The following is a 21,056-nucleotide window of genomic DNA, read 5'->3' on the forward strand; positions in this document are numbered from 1 at the left end:
GAAAGTCTTTGGGTACTGTGTTTCATGTCATATGGCATGGAAGTGTTGGGTTTCGGAATCAAAAGGTAACATGCGGGCATTCCCTGCCAAATCAGCTAGTCCAGACATGCCGTTACTGTAGGTCACCACCACAATATGGTCAGGGATTGTCAATTAGTTCACTGCTATCATCCCATTCCACCAAACCCCCAAAAATGCAGGTTTAAATGAGGTAACAGTGTGTGAGTGGGAAAGGGTGAATCTGAATAAAAAGTAACTGTCCGACCGAAAAATTGAAATTCTCACACCCAAAGGTTTTCATGCAGGTAGGTATATAAAGGATATAAATGACGAATCTTGAGGTTCTGAAAAATTTGCACGCTACTGTATGTGACGAGTAACTCAACCCGATTTTTTTTTTTTTTTTTTTTTTTTAAGGGTTTAAATCTGTGTCTTAACATGCTGATATTTGCCCCTTGTTTCTGACGTCTGCGTGGCACACGCTGCCGAAGAGCAGGGTGACCAGCTGCTCTGACCTTCCTGCCTGCTGTGTCACTACAGTAGATTCTTCAGAGGCATCAATGAATGAATGAGTGTTTTCTGAGGTCTCGCTGAACAGAGACAGGCGACCAAGCTTGCTGTTCGCTGCTCTGAGGAATCCTTGCGATGTCGACGGGGAAGGATGTCAGAAATTAGAAACCAAAGTGTGTGAAATCCCCCCCGGTACTGTGCTATTCCCCACAGACATCGCACTCTGCAATATGTTGTTTACAATGATCCAGTAAGGTAACCGTCATCTGGATGTTAGTCTGAAGACAAACCGAGTCTGAATGTGAACTATGCAGCGGGATAGGTACAGGCTACACTAGAGCGCGTGTACTTCCTATGATCAGTCTTTTTCTTTTTTTTGCAGCTCAAAGACTCGAAAGGCTTAGAAAAGAGAGGCAGAACCAGATCAAATGTAAAAACATCCAGTGGAAGGAAAGGAACACTTCACAATCAGGTATGTGTTTTACTCCTCTGTCTGCTGTGTTTGCTGTTGCTTTGGTTTCAAAGTGTTAGTTTTGATTTATTCTGGAAACTCCCCAAAAGGAGCTGAGAGACATGTGGATTTCTCATTACAAAAGTAAAATAAAATAAATAAACTGGTCTCCAAATGCCAAACATTCTTGAAAAGGTAAATATAACAAACATTAGGAAATAAATATTTATAAAATGTTCCCCCAGAAGCCCTTTTGTCCCTCAAAAACAGCCAATTTATCCAACTTGGTTTAGTAATTTTGGATTGTTGTTCCGAAGTTCTGAGATTATGAAATACCACCATAAGCTATTACAACAAGAAGCTTGCCCAGCACTGTCTGTCATCACTGTGAGTACACCAGAACCAAATCCAATCCACAGTTAATTCAACAGATAAATTGTGACATTTTTAGCACTTCTAGAACAATAATCACAATTAATACCGAAGATTGAAAATCAAAAGAGGAAAACTAGCGAAGAGCCACGTACAATACCTGGCCGTCTTTTCTGTGTTTTTGGTCACTTAAGAGGTTTTTTCCTGTTTTGATTTGCTCTGCAGTAGAGGACTTGGGCGCGCTGTTTGAGAAGAAGGACTTCAAGGACAGGCCAGCGAGCTATGGGAAGCAGTCAACGCTGTCACTGCGTCTGGAACAGTGCCCACAGCAGCTCAACAACCCTTTCAATGAGTATTCCAAATTCGACGGCAAGGTGGGTGAAACCGAGAGAAGCAGACACGCTGTCACAGCCTGGCTGGAGCCTCTGTGCTCTAGGGTATGCGCAAAACACAGCACAGCACAGCACAGCACAGCACAGCACAGCACGCTCCCTGCTGAATATCTCTCCTTACTAGCGCCATGTTGAAACGTCCCGAATGCCAGAATACAACTGATAATATCACTAGGGTTGTATCCCACATTGCTTGACAACAATCACGTTTATCAGTGGTACATCTGTCACCATTCTGCCCGTATGAAGTGATATTAAAAGGGTTTAGCTGTAAGGAAACACTTCGTTCCTTGGTAAGAATAGAGACGGTCCTCATAGGAGCCCTGCATTCACCTCGCCTTCCTTCTGGCACTCTTAGTTTTCTGCAAATACCCTAACAGGCACAGTGCTGTACTGTAATGTTTTCCAGTTGCTGTGACCAAAATGGCTTGCAAAAAGTTTTTGATATTGTGTGTGTGTTTTTTTTTTTAGGCTCCGCTCCACATAAGTTATTTTTAAATTTCAATGTATTTTGTCACATGAACATTTTCTGATTTGCCATACAAAGCATTTATTCAACCAGCTGTGCATTTGTCATCATTAGCGCACTTGCTCCAGCTTCTGAAAATAAGACGACATCTGTTTCTTTTGTGTATAAATGTGTTTTTAAACGGAACAATTCAGCTCTGTGAATAGACTGTCACGTTTCTATCTTCATAACACATAGGCACAATAAAATAATAACAGTCAAAAAGAATAATGCAAGAAATAACGCTGTCTGTCTAGATTGAAACATGTACAAAATGAATGAACAGACATTGCAGTCTATTGAATTGATGTAAATGGGGAGAGCATCTAATTACTGAATGTCTGACAATGTATTTGAGTATCTTCGGTTGATTTACATAATAAGTATGGTCCTAATTGCAGTGCATATTTGAACAGTGGCAGTATTTAGACCTGACGTTGTTCAGATCAATTTGATTTTACCCTGTTTTCTCTTTCCTGTAATCTTAAAATAGTAGAATACGGTTCAATAAAAGACCTACTGCAGCAGGTATCAAGTACTGTTCTCTGTCCAGATTCAATACAGTTGCGGAAATGGAATTCTGCATGCTGCTGATTGCTTCTTAGCCCGTGGCCTGACCTTTACAGTGTGTTGTAGCTGGCCAGGCCAGTTCGCTTTGTTCCCGATAATTACCTTCCCTGTGTTAAAATGAGGAGCATAAACCTGACATCGACCCATCAGCATCTCCATGTGAAGCTGCTGTCTGACTCTTAGAAGTGTAGGTCCCAGCAATAGAGAGGAAAAGAGAAGGCACTCTGTACTCTCTCAATCAGCTGCTTGTACCCAGAGGGCAAGAGATATACTGATGACATGGCTGTTCTGGCAGGCACGACATGACCGACAAAATGTGTGCTAGTGTATGAGAGTTTTAGAACCAGTTTTAATGAGGGGGCTACAGCAGAATGAAGGAGATTGGTGGGTGAGGGCATTTTTTTTTTTTTTTTTAAAGGAGTGCTAATTGCTTTGCTGTTAATTTTCATAAGTGTCGATAGAAGCAGTTCCTTTTTAAATTAAACTTTGTTTTTATATGTCATCTGGGGAAATATTCTGCAATGCCAGACCCCGCAGTCGAAATTAATATGAATGCTGTGGCAATTAACGCTTAGTGGTTCATCGTCTTCAACTGCATTCTGGGATGCCTCGTGCCTTAACTATGCTGCCTGCAGATGGCTCTTGTTTAAGATGGCATGATTGTGTAATATGAGGATAAATGTGTTTCAAGCATATGAATCTTTGGGATATCTTTTATGAGAGCTGGAATAATTGAAGATGTTTCCCATCTGTGGCCCGCCGTGGTCTTTGTTTCCGTGGTGGTGCTTTGCTCAGAATAAGATTCCTCAAACGAAGCAGCGTTGGTAGGAGCAATAGAAGTAGTCATAGTCTTCATAGTATCGCCTTTATGGTGTACATCTATCAGACAATTAAAACTAGGTTAATGTTCTGCATTTGACACATTAGCGTTACAAAATGGGAATAGGTTTACAAAGGTCAGATTTAAACATATTAGAAAATAATTGTAAAAGGTTGTAAAAGTTGTGTTGTTTTTTTTAAGCATACAGTTTCGTCACCCTAAATCTCAAAAATGATGTATGTTACTGATCGCAAAATGCATCAGTGTGCGGGTGGGCTTATCTTCATAAAATAACAAGATAGCCAAGAATTTGTCTATTGATGTAAAAATAAATAAAGCTCTTCTCCACTGGTAACTCGGGTCAGACATGGTCGGAGTGTGGACGTGTGTGCTTTTAACAGGCAGTTGTGTGTTTTATTGCTGTGTTTACGGGAGTGCTCTGTGTATCAGAATGCTGCAGACTGCGTGGAGTCGTGCCCAGTGTTGTGCCTGTGCAGCGACCGGCAGATTGCATTATAAGGTTTTATCCAGTAAGGAAATACTAGACTGTAAATAAAAAATAAAATAAAAAAACATCTCTCCATGGCTTCAAGGGCTGTCACTTCGGAGCTGTGTGCCGACGTCAGAAAGCATTAAAAGTGTGTTGCTACTTGAGGTTCCAGGTACAGCTTTTGAAGCTGTGAGTGAGTGGGGCTCATCTTGGCACTTTTTCTCCAGCCTGCCTGTTTGCATGACTCTTGTTCCTCGAGGGTCTTTGCTTTATTTGCTAGGTGTTTTCCAGAAGGATTTAACACCTCTTTCAGGGACCGTTTCTGTTTTAAAAGCAGCCGGGAACCCTTCAGACCCAGAGATGAGAAAGCAAACTCAGAACAAGGTGGGGGGGGGGGAATAGCGCAGTAAATCCTGAAGGTTGTGTGCTGTTTTCTTGTACGAGGAAATGGTGGATTACTGAGATTGTAGGTACGTTGGCTTTTTGAACATAAACTAGAGCACCCCTAAAAGTGCATAGTGGAATGGAATTCAACATGACATTTTGTGGGATATACAGCATGCTATCTTTCTAGTGCAAAGATCACTAGAACTATTCTGCTCATAATTTTCTGCACAGATATAATGTATAGAAGGCCTGTCAGCTGAAACAGGGCTACAGTGCTTGTGCCTGTACGTCATGGCTGCCTGCATATCACATCTACATACATCTAAGAGCCGCTTATCTGGTTGTGATTAAACTCGCTGATTTGTGTTTTGTACAGCACTGTGCTTTTATTTTCTGGAGACTCCGCGGAACGGTAAACTGAAACATTTGGTCTGTGGCAAAGCATAAGTTGGAAGACAACAGCTTAATGTGATTTTGTTCTGTAGGATTTAGTTGCAATTCATTTTAATTGTGTGCATGAAGTTTAAAAAGTATTAGTGTCAGATAGAGATTCATTGCGGCGCTTTGATTTAAGGCTGGTGTTACAGGAAGCAGGCATGTGCTCTGGCAGATGTTTACAGAAGGCTCTGTCGTTTCTGACAGCAGTTAAAAAGTACGGTTGTGGTAATCAAATTGTGGCGCACCCAAGTCCGATGCAAGAACTAGATCGAATTAAACTAGATTTAAGATTTATGTACGCAGCAGTTGCTGACTTAAAACTTCACTCGTTTTTTTTTTTTTTAATCAATTTAAAACAATGCAAGGTACTGTACAGTTACACCAGGAATAGTTAAACGTCATTTACTTTGCATTGTTGTTATTTTTTAAACTACTTTTAAAAGCATTTGGTAAGAGCTGCTGTTTTGTCAACATGAAGACGGTACGATGACTACTTCTGTTGCCACTACCAATGTTTATATTTCTTTATTTTAAAGGAGTGTTAAGGGTGTGTGTTTTTAGGAAGCTGTTCCTAAGTTTTAATCAGGTGTGCGAATTGTTTAGAGTTTAAACATTTAAATATTAGCCAAGTGTTAATTGTTTATCGTTAAAAAAACCAACAGAAAAAACACCTTAGTATTTACATAGCAATAAGTGTACAATGTAAGCCGATTTTTATGTTTATTCACAGTCTTTTGCAAATACAATTAAGTACTGTAAACTAACTTTCTTCTACGTAAATACATTTAAAATTTAAAAATGCATGATGCCTTTTCTCATTGGTAACAAACATTCCCGCTATGTTGACGGGGTTAAATGGGTTTAATGCTAAAGGTTAAACGTTTAGGATATTAAACAGAATCTGTCACCCCTAATGCCAATACGTTATTAAAAAGGTTTTTAACCACAACACCGTCTACTCCGAAGATTAGGGGGAAAAAACACCACTCTCCCCTCCAAAATGAACATCTGATTATTTGAGATTGTATAATTCAGAAAGGTTAAGTCTTATTCTTGCAAGTTTGTTTATATATATATATATATATATATATATATATATATATATATATATATATATATATACATCATTAAAGACCTTTCTGGGTGATTGCAGACACAAAGGAATACTATGGCTGATAACTGCAGTACACCTTACAGTCGTGCTCTGCACATCCAGCTTTGCTATGCAAAGAAAAAGACGTTCTTGAAAAGCGGGTTTTCGGCAGGAGGAGACACCAGGATTGTCACTTTGAAAAAGTCGTCGACATAAATAGGTCTGTTGCCCATGAATACATTTTTTTTGTGTGTGTCAATGTTGCTACTCTGGCAGATCCTTCATTAAAGGTTCAGCATTAAATTAAACGAGAACCAGTTTCCAATAGTAATTAACTTGAGTATATCGGGAGGCCATTATTCACGTTATAGTAACCTTTTAATAGCTCAGTGTGTAACTTCACTGCAGGTAATGACTTTAAAGAGCACTTATTAAAAGAGAAATGGTAATGAGCTTTAATAAAACTGAGCAACTTGGAAATGAAGAACCGTTTTCGATGGGAAAGGATGTAGGGGTTCCACTCTTGCTATTCCATTAAAGGCACCGATAACTCTTTTTCAAGTCTCCTATATGTGGATGAAGTTAACATTAACAGTGATTGAGAACAGATAATCGTGAAGGGAAAATGAATCTTGCCACATTCAGGATGCAATCTCTTTGGAAGGACTCAGCTAATACAATAAAGGATTTTTAATTACACAGTTCCACAGACAGTACCAAAGGATACTACGGTATTTGAATTTCAGATATTACAGATCCTGGTCTTGTATCTCTGTGGGTTATTCAAGGGAATGAACTGAGGTGGAAGCTATAGACTCGGTAATCTGTGGGGTTTTTAAATCCTCGACACATTTAAAACAGCCCTCACTTACTGAAATGATTCTTATTAATTATGTCTTTAGAGAGGTGCTGTGTAACGACCCAGATTAATTGTTAGCCTTTTGAATGGGTTTTACATTTTCTCTACTGTAATTCGTACAGTATGTTGGTTGAATTAACCATATATGATGAAGGAGGTGCATAACGCCCCAAAGTTATGTTTTGAAATTGACTTCCAATGAATGCACCATTTTTATTTATTTATTTATTTATTTATTTATTATTTTTTATTTTTTTTATTTTCTCTCTTTCATTTGCTTGTTTGAATAACTCTACAGTGCACTCCTCAATGCTGGTCTTCTATTAGGGGACAGATAACTCAAAACAGCCGGCACTGAAACTGTTTAAACAGCGTACTTTTAGTATTCCTTTAAAATGACTTCATGCAGAAAGAGTGATAATAATCTGAGAACAACGCACTGTTTAAAAAGATCTAAAAAAATATATATTGTAGAGTCAAGATGCGCGTTCAAATGGAACAGAAGAATAGATCCGAGTCCAAACTAACGCAATTTAAGGTGGAAAAATAAAAAAAGAGGGAAAAATATCCAGGACTGTTAAATTATTAAATAGTGGGAGGTGTGATTAAATGATTGCTGTGTCGCTGTGTAATTACGAACAGTACCAAGAAAACAGGGAGGGGGTCACTTTTGCCTACAATGTTTAATAAGAAAAAACTCAAAGAAGCGACACAGCCTGCTTGTTTTAATTGCAGTGACTAGCCCTTTGCGGAGGAAACTATTATTCTAAACCTGTAGCTGGCAGGTATACCTACTTCACTACTACCATATGATACGCTGAGACTTTGTAGACCGACAAACTGTGTCCCCCCCTCCCCTCCACCTCTTAATTAATGACAGGCAAGGTAATACATCTCTGGAAACACTGAGTTCTGTTACACAAAGCTCGTTGTCTCAGGCCTCTTATCAGGCCTGTCTTTTTTGCAGTAACTGCACTTAAGGAAACTTGTAATTTTCTCAAAGAAGCTGACAGTGACAGAATTAAAAATGAAGGCACCCCCCCCCCCCCCCCTCTGAAAAGCCAGTTCATTACAAATTAACAGCGGCCCTAGCAAAAGCAGCGGGCTAAGGCGTGTCAAGTAGAGATATGGATAAAGAATCCCGGCATTTCAAACTGTCAGAGCCGGGAGCCGAAGCCGTGCTTGGAACAAATTAATCACAGCGTGTCAAACGCAAAAGTTGCATGAAGTGAACACATCGGGTTCTAGCACGTCCATCTGAGTGTGCTTTTACCTGCTTATTACTGCTAACCATCTGCACTCTCTTTAATGCAAAGATATCATTAAATTGCAGAGGGGAAAGGGCATATTATAAATATCCTTGCATGTGTTTAAGAGCTGCTTGGAATGTATTTGTTCAGACGTGGTAAGTGTGGCACCTGCCCTGTGTGTGTGTGTGCGCGTGTGTGCGTGTGTTTTTATGTATAGATTCATTTTTTTTATTTTATTTTTATTTACCGCTTGCATTTCTCTTTTCCATCAAATCTGTCTGTGCTTTCCTCTTTTTAAGTGTGTGTGTTTTTTTAAAAATTATTTTTCTCCTTCACTTCTAATTCTTTTTTTTCTGTGATATATTTTATTTACAGTAATATGATCAACTTGACCTTTTTTTAATAGTCTGAAAAATGTAATGAACACTTTTTTTTTTAATTCAGTAGAAAACAGTGGAAACTTTAGCTGAACAAACGAAGAAAAATACAGAACATGATTGGAAAGAGTAATGGTGCTTTTATTTTCTTCTGGTTTCAAGGTGTACAAGGCACAAGAACAGTCCCTTTTCTTAAATTGATAAAAAAAAAAAATCCCCTCTATACAGGATCATTTAGTTAATAATTAAAGATATATTATAATATGTACTGTTGAGTGTCTTTGACAGTTAAGGAAAAGCAGGAGCAGCCTGGGTGAGCTGGGTTAAGTGAAAGGCTTTCCACATCTGAGACCTGAACGCTTAAATGCTGTAGCCATGCTTTGTGCAGTAAGCTGAGACAATTTAGAAGTGACATAGGAACAAAAAAATAAATAAACACATCGTAATAATGATGTCATACCTTTCCTTGGGGAAGCTCTGAACGTGACACAGCGCGAGCTGCAGATAATGTTTTTAACGCAGTGCTTGCAGTAGATGTAGCAGGAATGATGTGTGTTTCTCCCCCCCCCTTTTCTTTCCATTCAGAGTGTTCCTACATGGTGGCAATGTCAGAGCTGGTTTTCAGTGAGGCTAGCTGCTGTGTTTGATGTGTTGGTGGTTATTCACTGTAGCTGTATCAGTTTACCTGAAGGTTAAGTCAGCATGTTTACACTTTGCTGTGAACCTGAACTCCAGGAAACTGTGGAGAAGGAGAAGCTTTCTAGATAATCTGGGGAAACAGCAGAGAAATGCTTTCTTTCTTTCTTTCTTTCTTTCTTTCTTTCTTTCTTTCTTTTTTTTTGTTTCTTTCACATTGTCTCCACTCAGGCCATCAAAAAGATTTGATTTATGTTCTTATTGCCAAATATCTGTTTTGTAAGAACAAAAATGTAGTCGGTATTAAACCTCTGAATCATTGTAAAGTTTACTTTAAAACTTCAGACATTTCAATGACATTTTTTTACGGTGCAATAAAAATACCACCAAAAAAAAAAAAAAAATCACAATCTGCACGACCTAATGGTGTAATGAAATATACAAATATTTGTAATTTGTGTCTCCATGGTTTCTGAAAGAGCTTTTTAAATACAGACTACATGTTTATCCATTTATGCTGTAATACAGTAAGCATCGAACAACTGGTGAGTACTGCATTCTGGAAAACATGTACAAATATATATATTTCATAACTGATTTGATGTGCAACAAAAGAGACCTCAAGTCAGTGAGGGCCGTGTGTGTCTCCTGTCTCCTCTCTCCTGTCTCTCCTCTCCTCTATAGTACTCAAGGACGTTTTCAGGTCCTTTCTAATGTTAAGCTGTGTGTTTCAGTCCCTGATCCTCCATTCCTTTCCCGCTTGCCTCTTTTGGGGAGAGCGACAATAATTAAATGGAACATCTTCTCCGAGCAGCTGGAGTGGAGTTCCAGCTGACTGCAGCACCTGTGAGCGCTGTGGCCCAGCCTCGGGGCCCCACGGTGCAGCACCGAGCCCCCCGTTTCCACGCCGGAGAGGCGACCGGCATCTCAAGGCACCGTGCGGCTGCTCCGGCCCTTCTGTGTGCTTCTGATGGCGATGGAGCCTGGGAGTGCCTTTCCAGACCAATTAAAGGGATGATTTGTGAAACGCCAGCTATTTATTTAATTAATCACCAACACAGAGCCATAAAACCCATCATTTCAAAAAAAAAAAATCTTGTTCGTTTGCCATGTGCTTAATAGATTACGGCGCATTAAAGAAGTGACACAGTGATGTATTTACAATATTGTACCGAAAGCTGGCAAACTTCCCCATATTTTAAGCCTGTCATTCCAGCCATTGAGTGTCGTCAGCAGGAATACAGCATTACAAATTATCTCCGATATTTATTAGCGCTGCTTATGTTTTTTTTTTTTTTTAAATGCATTATGTTTCAGGTTGTTTAATTTGATTTAAGTGGTAAGTGTACAAATAAAAATGCACAAATACTGTATGCAAGCCCTGGTTTTTATTAACGGGAGAATGCGCTGGTAAAAGATGACTGTGCTTCAGAGATAAATGTATTTTTAAAAAATATATATTTGGTTCTAGACAGAATACGGGAGTGTGCTGTGGAGCTGCAAGTGATTTAGCGTGAAAGTAAAAGCCTTAAGTTGTGCATGCTTAAAAGCCATTTTAAATGGGGTCAGAGGAAAACTATAAGAAATTTATACAGCTCCAAGGATTTATTTAAAGTAATCCAGTGGCATTCCTTGCCTTGCATCACTGTCATGCCAGTCGAATTGTTTCTCTATCGGTTTACGACAAAAAAAAAAAAAATTTATTACAGTATGATTTTTTTTTTTTTTTTTTTTTTTTTTAATGGGGCTGGTGTGCACTAATTCTACAGCAGACCATTAACAAAAACTATCGGCAAAAAACGTTGTATGTGTGACATCCAAAGCATTCATTGTTAGTCCCTACAATGCTGCAGCAGTTGCATCATCGTTGCTGAAAGATTTTTCCTGCCTGTACCTCCCTGAATGTTTATAGAAATTCAGAGCTACTGAAGCCAGTCGCTGCAATCCAGTAGTCCTTTAAACTCTTATTTTTTTTTCCTGCATGAAAACCTTTCAATTTTCGGTCAGTAATCGGTGATAGACAAACAACAGTGTGAAAATGTTAGACCACTGTGTGCATTAATTTAGCATTTAAACAACTTCTAAAAAAGTATTGTGCATGTTACCATTTGTGGCTATGTGTTAGTTTTCTCTTACTATTTTTAAAATGAATTTCTTGTGTGGCCTATTAAAGTCATTAATTAAATTAGACAATCACTAATTTGCCTATTTTGACAATTTTACAAGATTTTCAATTAAAGTGGTTTTGATTTATATATGCACAACAAATCAAAACGGAAGCAATGAGGTGTTCTAATAAAATTTGCACACTGCTGTATGTATTTTTTTTTTTAATAATAATAATTTGTATTGTTGTCTTCGGGGTGTGTTTTAACAGTATAAACCGCATCGGAGCAGAATACTGTATATTAATCCTGGTGTATCCTCCCAGGGGCGATTTTTATTCACCTACTTATTAACTTTAATAAAAATACAATGAAAAAACATCCACATGTTTATAATTGAGGGAGGGTGGCATTCATATTTGTTGCTGTTTCATTAAAATGGAACCTTTTTTTTTTTCTTGACAAAGAGTTGTGTTTTACAAGATAAACGATCTCCCTGTTTGCTCTGGCTGTCTCCGTAGATAAGTGTTTTGAAATGCACTAATAGAAGTGCAACAGCTATTTATTTGTAAATTTAAGAATGCATTATGCCAGTCTCGCTCCCAGGTGTACACCGCATACCACATTACCCGTGTCTGTGCCACAAGATCGCTTCTTCAGAGGAATGAGAAAGAGACGCCAAGAGCAAAGAGTAGAAGTGGGCTAGCTCCATGTGATGGCAGTCTGAGGGGCTGTGAATAAAATCTGCATTATTGAAGCTGGAGCTGAAAGAAAAAACACAGGGCATCAAATTAACTGTTGTCTTGATTCAGGCAAAATGTTACTTATTTTTTGCATTGCCTTGTATGTGGATGGATGCATGGGCAAGAGTTTAAAGAGCATCACAGTCCGTTTTTATTGTAAGGCTCAATGTATTGCTCCCTCATTATTGCACCTTTTGATAATGGTTATTTCACTGTTAGGCCACGCTGACAATCAATTGTAGAAGTCTTGTTTTCCCCCGATAAGGAATTACTTCACTGTTTTCAATATTTCACCGTAAAAAAAATAAAAATAATAATTATAAACGTGGAAGTCAAATAGTGAAATAAATCTACAGGTATGTATCAGGGTGTTGCTCTCCAGAGTTTCAGTAGGTATAATTTAATTTTAAACAATCAGACACTCGGTTAGTAGACCGAAAAATAGAGACAGGGGGCAGATGTCTGTGTTTTCCTGCTAATGCTTTTGTATAGAAAAAAAAAAAAAAAAAAAAACACTTAACAAACAATAAAATCTCATTCGCATTAGGGAAAGTGGATCTGTTTCGTATTTGCATAAATGATCTGCATTGCTTGCTGGCAAGCTTATTTTCTCATTGCGGATTACCAGTCGTTATCCTGTTGTCTGAACTGTGTGACTTGCACAGGGTAAAAGAATTAAGATTTTGATCTTTTTCTTTTTAATTTGCTGTTCCGTGTTTAATTTCAAAGAGAGACGTATCTTATCTGTTCAAAACCACGATACTGTAGTTGACCCCCTCTTATTGCCTAGATGAATAGATTAATTTTTTGTATTAATTATTTGTATTCATTTTCCAATTTTCTCCCAGTTTTCTCATGTCCAATTATTATTCAACCTCCGAAACGGGTGCCGTCAGCCGTCTGCTTTTTTTCAAGTCCATCATGCAGCCATAACCAGAACTTCGGAGGACCATGCAGTTCTGAATTGCGTACAGGCAGGCCCGCAGGCTCCCGGCTAGCCACAGGGGTCGCTGGTGTGCAGTGAGCCAAGGACTCCCCAGCCGACCTAACCCCTACCCCGCCTGGGTAGTGCTTGGCCAATTGTGCGCCGCCCACCGGGTCGGCAGTGGCATAGTTTGTATTTGAACTGGCGATCTCCAAGCTTATAGGGCTATCCATCCGGAGTGCCTTTACTGGATGCGCCACTCGGGAGCCCCCAGTGGATTCATTGTTTATTACAACACACGTAAAATATGGGTTAAAAAACACAACCCCTCTCTATGTTACTTTAGTGTATTCGCTGATCATTTTAAAAACCTGGATTTGATTTCCTTTCAAGAAATGTTTTATTTTTTTTCGGGGGTGGGGGGGTGACCTTTTAAAACCGCAGCAATATGCACTGATTATATAGGAAGTGTTTTTGTTTTTCTTTCTTTCTCTCCCAGGCTCAGGGTATTGATTGAATCCTTTTTAGCATTTACAGTCCCGCAGATGTCTGGAGCAGTACTTGCAGATTACATTCTCCAGCTCTGCCGGTCTAGTCGTTGTCTTCCGTGCTGTATAATTAAGCTGTACATTAGAAGGAGGGGTGGAATAAAACATGAGTATGTAAATGCAGCCTGGAGCTGATGTTCTAGTGATTATTACAATGCAGATAAAGCATTTCTCATAACTGCCTGTGCCTACTGGAGCCTCTGAAAACATCTGGGCCTTTTTAATTGAAAAATAGCATGGTGCTCTACAGTGGTGGCGTTCACGCTAAGTGAAGTCAACAATTAAGACACAAATATAATTGATACAATTGCATTACGTTCCTATTTGTGTTCCAGTTAGCTGAAACATTTATGCATCATTATTTATGGGCAGAGCGAGAGAGGGGGAAACGGTGAAGAGGTGTTTTTTGTGTTCTTAAAAATAATAAATACATCATTTTAAATATGACTGCTTTCAAAGAGAAGTGTAATGCATGCATAAATAACTATTGTGAGGTAGAGGGCTATTAGAAATTGTATTTGTTTTTTTAAGCTGTGTAAACATTAGAGAGAAAAAAAATGTTACAGTGGACAAGATTCACTAAGCATTTATTTACTCAAGGAGGTTACTTACATACAAGGCTGGTTAAAATGTGAAGACACATAAAACACTGCTAAATTATATTCTGTACAGAACTGGAGATATTTCACTGAGATGGGTTATACTCTGTGTATGTTAATCCGGATAAAAGCGTCATCTTGAGGAGGGCTGATTTAACATTCGGAATGTAAGAACATTCACTGTTTCTTTACGGCTTTAACAGAGTTTAAATGTAAAGTCCTGTATATTGCTAACTTAAACAAAAAAAATATATAATTCACCAAAGAGGATCGGACAGGAGCGTGGGAAGTGGGAAGGTGGTTCTGACGGTGTTCTCAAAGATGTAGTTGGTTGTGAAGTCTCTTTCTTCAGTTCCTTTTTCCATGCAGTGAGGGGCTCATACTATTTTAATGCAGATTCTTTATAAACACATACCGCTGTGTCTTGCCGTTATATATATTTCATTGTGCCACCTTTTAAGGGAAGAGTTCAGTGTTGTCTGCCTGGAGGGAATGTGTTTTTTTCAGAAGAGGAAGGTTCAAGTTATAATCCTTTTGCTTCTCTGCTCGTGTTTTAGCAGTGCCTGCCCTATATTTCACTATCCCCAGTGACCATGCTTCTGTAGCACTCAGCATTTTGCTGAATAGTCTCCTGACGACCTCTATTTTATGTGTTAGATACTCTGTCAAACTGGCCCCCCAGTATTACTTAAAGCTTTCCAGGTTGGGCTCCTAGTGGGGCCGACAAAGTGTACCATTGATGATGATGATGATGATGATGATGATGATGATGATTATTATTATTCTTATTCTTATTATTATTATTATTATTATTATTATTATTATTATTATTATTATTATTATTATTATTATTTTCATCAAACATCCCACAACTAATAGTTAAATAAATGATCTCCTTTTAAAATAAAATGTCAGATTTGTTTCTAGTTTCGTACAGGGGCTCCATTGTGTCCTACCTACCTGTATTTCGCACGCTGTTTATGTTCTGTATGACTAGTGTTCTTTACATTTATGTGGCAGATGTTCTGTTTAGGTGAGCAGATGTAGCCTGTGCTTTCGCCTTGTCTGGATAGTTACAGTTCTCCACTCTTTGATCTTCTGATGACCACTGAAACGAAGTTCAGGCTTTGTATATGTTTTTTTTTTTTTTATAACGTTCTTTAGTAACTCCAAAGAGCTTGCTGCTGGTAGGAGTGTTTGATAGATAATGATATTACAGCTTGATGGATAATGATATTACCCTTTTGTGATTTACGATTTATTCCCCCCCCCCCCCCCCCCCAGCTTCCCTGCCAAGTAGGCTTTTCATCCCATCAGTGTATTTAATCGTCTCTGGACTGGCTTCAAAATGCTGAATATTATGTTATTTTTTTATTTTATTTAAGGTAAAAAAAAAAAAAAATTTACCAATTACTTTGGTAATTTAAGAGAGTGTTAATGACTATATGGTAACCTTTCCCTTTCGTATATCATCCCGTAATGGAGAAAAGGGTGGCTTTTTCCAGTACGCCTTCATTAAAAACATTCGATTAAATCTGAATATGACGCCATGTACTGATGAAATTAATAGAGTTTGAGGATGCGTAATTCATCCTTACGGTGTTAAAATCCTCCCGGAACATTAACGGCATTGATTTTGTTATATAAATATGATTTAATAAGACAGAGGTCCTTAAAAACTGTGTCTGAATGGTAAAAACGTTCAGCCGGAATCCACTGGCACTGATGCTGCATCATTAGTATAGAATCTGACATTAACATTACAGATCACTGTACAGTCTGAATTATTTATATACTAAATAGCCCCTTAATACGTCTGCTTTATATTAAAGGGAAAAACAAACCCATTTAGCTTTTCACCTCCGCAGAGAGAGGGGCAGGGTGACACAGGACGGTGAAACTGCATTAGAGTCAAATACTTAGTCGTGAACCAAGCTGTAATTACAGTGTGTAATGCATTGTAGGCATTGGTAGTACCCAGGCCACTGTCCGTTACCCTTCCCCATTTTTGAAGGGTATTAATGCGATTATGGGCTCTATTCAGAAAGCTGTAAAGACTTTGTTTTTAAGAAATGTTTTTAAGGACTGTTTTTTGTCTTAGATTTAAAAAATGCTTTGAGAAATTAAGAATAAACTAAGATATTTAGGTTGGAGAATGGAGATCTATCACTGCTTTAGATCATCAAGTCCTCAGTATTGATTGTACTGTGTTATCAATAAAGAGGTAGACACAGTATCAGTTTTAATGTCAGACTGGGGAGTGTGGAGATGGTACAAACTTGTGCAACAATATTTATTTCTGATTAATAGGTCACCCATAAAGCTCTAATTAATTAACTGAATCAGACATTTAAAAAAAAAAAAAGCATCAATCAAATTGTAACCCTTTTTTTATTTAGTTTTTTTTTTTTTTTAATTACAGATTCAATTTCCAGTGAGTATACTGCTCCATTTATTGCACAAACTTTGGTTTTATGCCCCTGCTAATAAATCAGTTGAACTGAGCTCTTGACTTAATAGTGATCATCTCTCGGATGTCTTGTCTTCTCAAAAAACAGCAAGGCTGGGAGAGCAGAGCCGTGTTCCTCTTCCCTGCAGCTGTTACCTGCCAAGGCGAATGTGATCTAGCAGTGTGCCAGTCTTCTATGGCACTGCATGGCTCTTAATTAGCAGGTTTCATTCAGCGCGGTGACAATTTACCTGTCATAGTCAAGGCAGCCAGCTAACTGTGGATAGGGTGAAATAGTTTCCGAATCGGTCGGCCAGATTGGAGGTGACTTTAAAAAAAAAAATTATATATATATATATATATATATATGTATTAACAATAAGTATATTACAAAATATACCTTGTTGACCGGTATTCCCTACCGCGATTCATTTGAAAAAAGGATTTTACTCTTTTACTTAGCCGATTCTAGTAACTTTACTAAGCTTGTTAAGGTCATATTTAATAAAAACATCTCTGGTTTATTGGCACGGCTTGTTTTTTTAATAATTATTTTTCTGCTGTGACAAGCTAATAAGCCCCTTTCAGTTGCGTTTCAGTAGTGCTGTACGTGGTTTCTAAACACAGCTGCCCCTGGTTGTATGTTTGGGGTAATGTTATTTCTTGAAAGGATGGTTCATGATGAATGAAAAATTCCTTTTCTCTCTATTTTATAATGATAAAAATGTTGTGACACCAGTTTAAAACCGTCAGCATTTATTGGCATAAAACACATATTTTCAAATTGGCACTCGTAGGATAGTAATTATGTTTATCAGGTGCCTATCCAGGAACAAAACCGAGAATTATGGAATTATATAACTCTCTTCAAAGTCATAATGAAGTTGTCACTCTATTTAAAATGCATTCATCCTTCGCCGAGCACATTGAAATATAAACCTTTACCGTATCGGATGAAAAGTATGTGGAACCCGAAAAAAAAAAAAAAAATTATGTACGTCTCTGTCTCCTATCTATCTGAATGGGGTCTGTTTTAATGATAAGCAGTATTTTAATTGTTTTCAGAAAATATGATGGAAAGCTAACCACAAGTTTTTTGCCCCATTGTTCACATTTATTAGATCATGTGTATGCACTGTAAATCTGCATAGCATACATAGTCACTTCTAGCTGATTTCTAAATGATCTATCATAAATGTTCCGTGTGCATATGATGCTGGATTTAGGAACCCATTTTCTTGATGTTGGTTCATTATTATTGGAGCGTTGCTGTGTGTTGCTGCTATGCACATTCCACGACGTTGAGAAAGACGTCCAGTCGAATACGTGGCTCGCTGTTTAACAGATGTGGATGGTATATGCATGTTCATCAAGTACCGTGTTCTCATTTTCTTGCTGTTTTCTTTTTCCCCCGACAGGGCCATGTAGGTACAACATCAACCAAAAAAATTGACGTCTACCTCTCAATGCAGTCGGGCCAGGAGAAGCTGCACCCGATGACTGTGGTGACGATGGCCAACGCCAGAGTGCAGGACCTGATCGGGCTGATCTGCTGGCAGTACACCAGCGAGGGACGGGAGCCCAAGCTGAAGTAAGGCAAAGAACCGCTGCCTTCCCTCCATTCTTGAATTAACTCCTATTTAAAAAAAAATAATAATAATGTATTGATGTTAATGTTACAAAATGAGAAACAAACACCTTGAGACGGCTCAGGAGAACTCTGATTATGTTGCTGAGCTGTTCGGGTTCCGGTTCTGTCAAATTTAACAGAGGTTTTTACCTCTCAAAAAAAAAAAAAATTAGGAGTTAATTAGACTGGCGTAAACGCTGAAAATATGGCACTCTGTCTCTGTCTAATTGTTCAGCTTTTTATTTCAAGCGATGGGTCATTCCAGCTTCAGTGGAACATGAGCTGCCAGAGTTTGGAGACACCTGCTTTCCGTGGCTGTCGAGCTTTCCTTCATTTTTTTTCATCTTAATTCCGGACCCCTCGGCTGAAGACACTCTGGACCGTGTTATTGAACCCTTGCTGTGTGGGCCTGTGACTCATAACCCAGATCTCGTGTAGCTTTGACTTGATGGATGTGCTCTGCAGCTTCTGTCTTTTAACAGCTCACTAGAATTTCATTTCTTTAAGTATTTAAAAAAAAAAAAAAAAAAAAAAACCTGTAGAGAGAGAGACACACAGAGAGAGGGCAAGAACGATCCATTAAGCTTTTCATTTACTTGTTTGTTCTTTTTATTTCACGAGTGGGGTCCCGGTTTAGACGCTTGCAATAATCAATTTGTTTGTAATGCAGTCGGCAAACCGCAGAAGCAATTCAATAAGTACACATCATTTAGACGTGTGTACAACGAGTACCAAACATCGGCATGATTCGCAATAAAACCCAAACGCGAACCAAACGGTGATGATATATAAATGAAAAGAAAGGATAGCAGTGACACTTCACCGGCTAGGGGCCTGTTAAATGGAGCTGCCTTTTTCACACTGACAATCTACCTATAATATTGCATTATACTCTGTCTTTCTTATTGTAGTTTTAGCTTTATCGTGATACAAAGCCTTGTGTTTTTACTTTGCTGTTTTAGATTATGGATTTCTTGTGTCCCAGTGCAGATGGTCCGTGAGGAGATAGAAAAATGAAAAGCAACTTTAACCGGAATGGTACATGGAAGGCGAGCTCCCAGTTTCCCTTTCATGTCATTTCACATGCACAGGCATTCTTATCGAAAGCACAACACACATGTAAACTGTGGCTCCCATCTATTGACAAACTACCACGTGAATTGTTGTCCTTTACATTTCAGTGGTCGATGATGCGTCGTACGGTGTGCCTTCATCGATTGCAGTGCACAGGTAGAAAATTCAGATTGGTGCACCAACTCCTCAGATCTGTCAACAGATTTTGAAAAATGAATTATTATCACCTTTTGATGGCTCTCGGGCCACTTTAGATATTCAACTTGTGTAACTGGGGTTGCCTGTAATAGACACAGCTGCTGTCCTGCACAGTAGATGAGGGGCACACTTCTTGGCACGGAGATGAGCGAGTGGTCCCCCCCCCCCCCCCCCAAAAACTGCTGCACCTCCTTGGGTGCCAACAATGTGGCAAGGACTGGCTGCTCAGACACAGGCATTAGCGGGAAGTGGCCAAGGGGAATCCTGCAGCAGTGCCAGTCTCCATTGACTCCCCCTGCAGGGCCAGATGTGGCGCATTGCTCCCAGAGACTGGAGAAGCCGCTGTTATTGTTGGCCCCGGCTTCTCCACTTTCCAGAACTGTTCCATGAATCAGATGGCAAGAGGGCCGGCAGCTTGCGGCTCCCAGCTCCTTTCCAACTGCTAGTTTTAAAATCTTGCCATAAATCAGAGGGAAGGGATCTTAGTTAGATTTATCGATGCTGAGCCTTGTAAACAAATATTGAAATAAGCACTAATGCACATGGTGCAATAAGCTTTTAAAATGTTTTTGTGCCATTTATCATTCTTTTTTTTTTTTTTTTCTTTCTTTGGCTGGTCAGAAGAGTGCGCAATAAAAAATGTTTTAATAGACAAAACAGAAGGTCATAAAATTGATTTAATTTTTAAATTTAATAAATATCCTTCTTTCTTTCTTCATCACCAGAATACCGATGCTAACGAAATTGAGTAAAATGATGTTGCTTTTAATTATCGAAAGCTGACCTGCAAAGTTTTCCAGTTGCTCACCTCAATCTGGACCTTTTTATCTGGGATTCAAACACGTTAGCCCCAGTCCTGGTGCCTATAGGATTATTGACCAATGAATTATCGTGAATATCCCACTTTCATGTGTCTGGTTAATTGGTTGAAATGTTTTATTCCACTGGGTTTTTTTTGTGTTTTTTTTTTTTCCATTACACACCCTTGACCGTCATGTATCCAGTATTTACAGCTTGAACCTTTAGCTGCACTAAAAACTTAAGGAAATTTATAGTGACACATGCGATCAGATTACTTTCCTGTAAGTCCCCCTTTTAGAAAATTTACAGTTTACATTAATATTAATGCACCATTATTACCTGCTTCATTTAATAAATAACTGCTGTCGTGACGGCGCAAGTATAGATCACTTGGATTGAGCACTCTTAAACAAAACCAGCCTTATTGGAAACGCTTGCAAGTTAATTGGGGAAAATTACAAATCAGGTAGTCGGCAAAATAACTCATTGTCACATCCAATCAATAGACTTTGTAAATCAACTCATTTAATGTATAAATGATCTATAAAGATCAAGCGACCAATTAAACAATTAGCATACATTTTGCAATTAATTAATTTTGCCATCAATCACGTAATTAAAGTTCGAAATGTAAACTGCCGAGTTTGGAAACAGTCTGGCAATACTTCATGCCTTTGGAACGCTGTTCTGACAAGGCTAGATTTACAGTGTTAAAAAGCACTGCAATTATAGGGAAAAACTCTGTGGATGGAGTTAAGAGCTCCAAGTTGAAGGTCTTTTACTTGCCAGCTTTAGTGCTTTTAAAGGGGCAAGTGTGTCGTATTGGGAGAT

The 21,056-nt window shown here is 38.6% G+C and overlaps 1 protein-coding gene across 2 annotated transcripts in view; it reads left to right on the forward strand.

The window, feature by feature from the left end:
- LOC117962285 (target of rapamycin complex 2 subunit MAPKAP1-like) overlaps positions 1 to 21,056 on the forward strand; it is a 78,494-nt gene that overhangs the window by 9,912 nt on the left and 47,526 nt on the right. For both annotated transcript variants that reach the window (XM_059005280.1, XM_059005279.1), the window contains 3 exons: positions 893 to 982; positions 1,559 to 1,707; positions 17,941 to 18,113. In XM_059005280.1, coding sequence (XP_058861263.1) covers positions 893 to 982; positions 1,559 to 1,707; positions 17,941 to 18,113 — 412 coding nt within the window. The remainder of the gene's footprint in view (positions 1 to 892; positions 983 to 1,558; positions 1,708 to 17,940; positions 18,114 to 21,056) is intronic.

The sequence above is a fragment of the Acipenser ruthenus genome, chromosome 31 (assembly GCF_902713425.1).
Source record: "Acipenser ruthenus chromosome 31, fAciRut3.2 maternal haplotype, whole genome shotgun sequence".
In the NCBI taxonomy this organism is placed as follows: Eukaryota; Metazoa; Chordata; class Actinopteri; order Acipenseriformes; family Acipenseridae; genus Acipenser; species Acipenser ruthenus.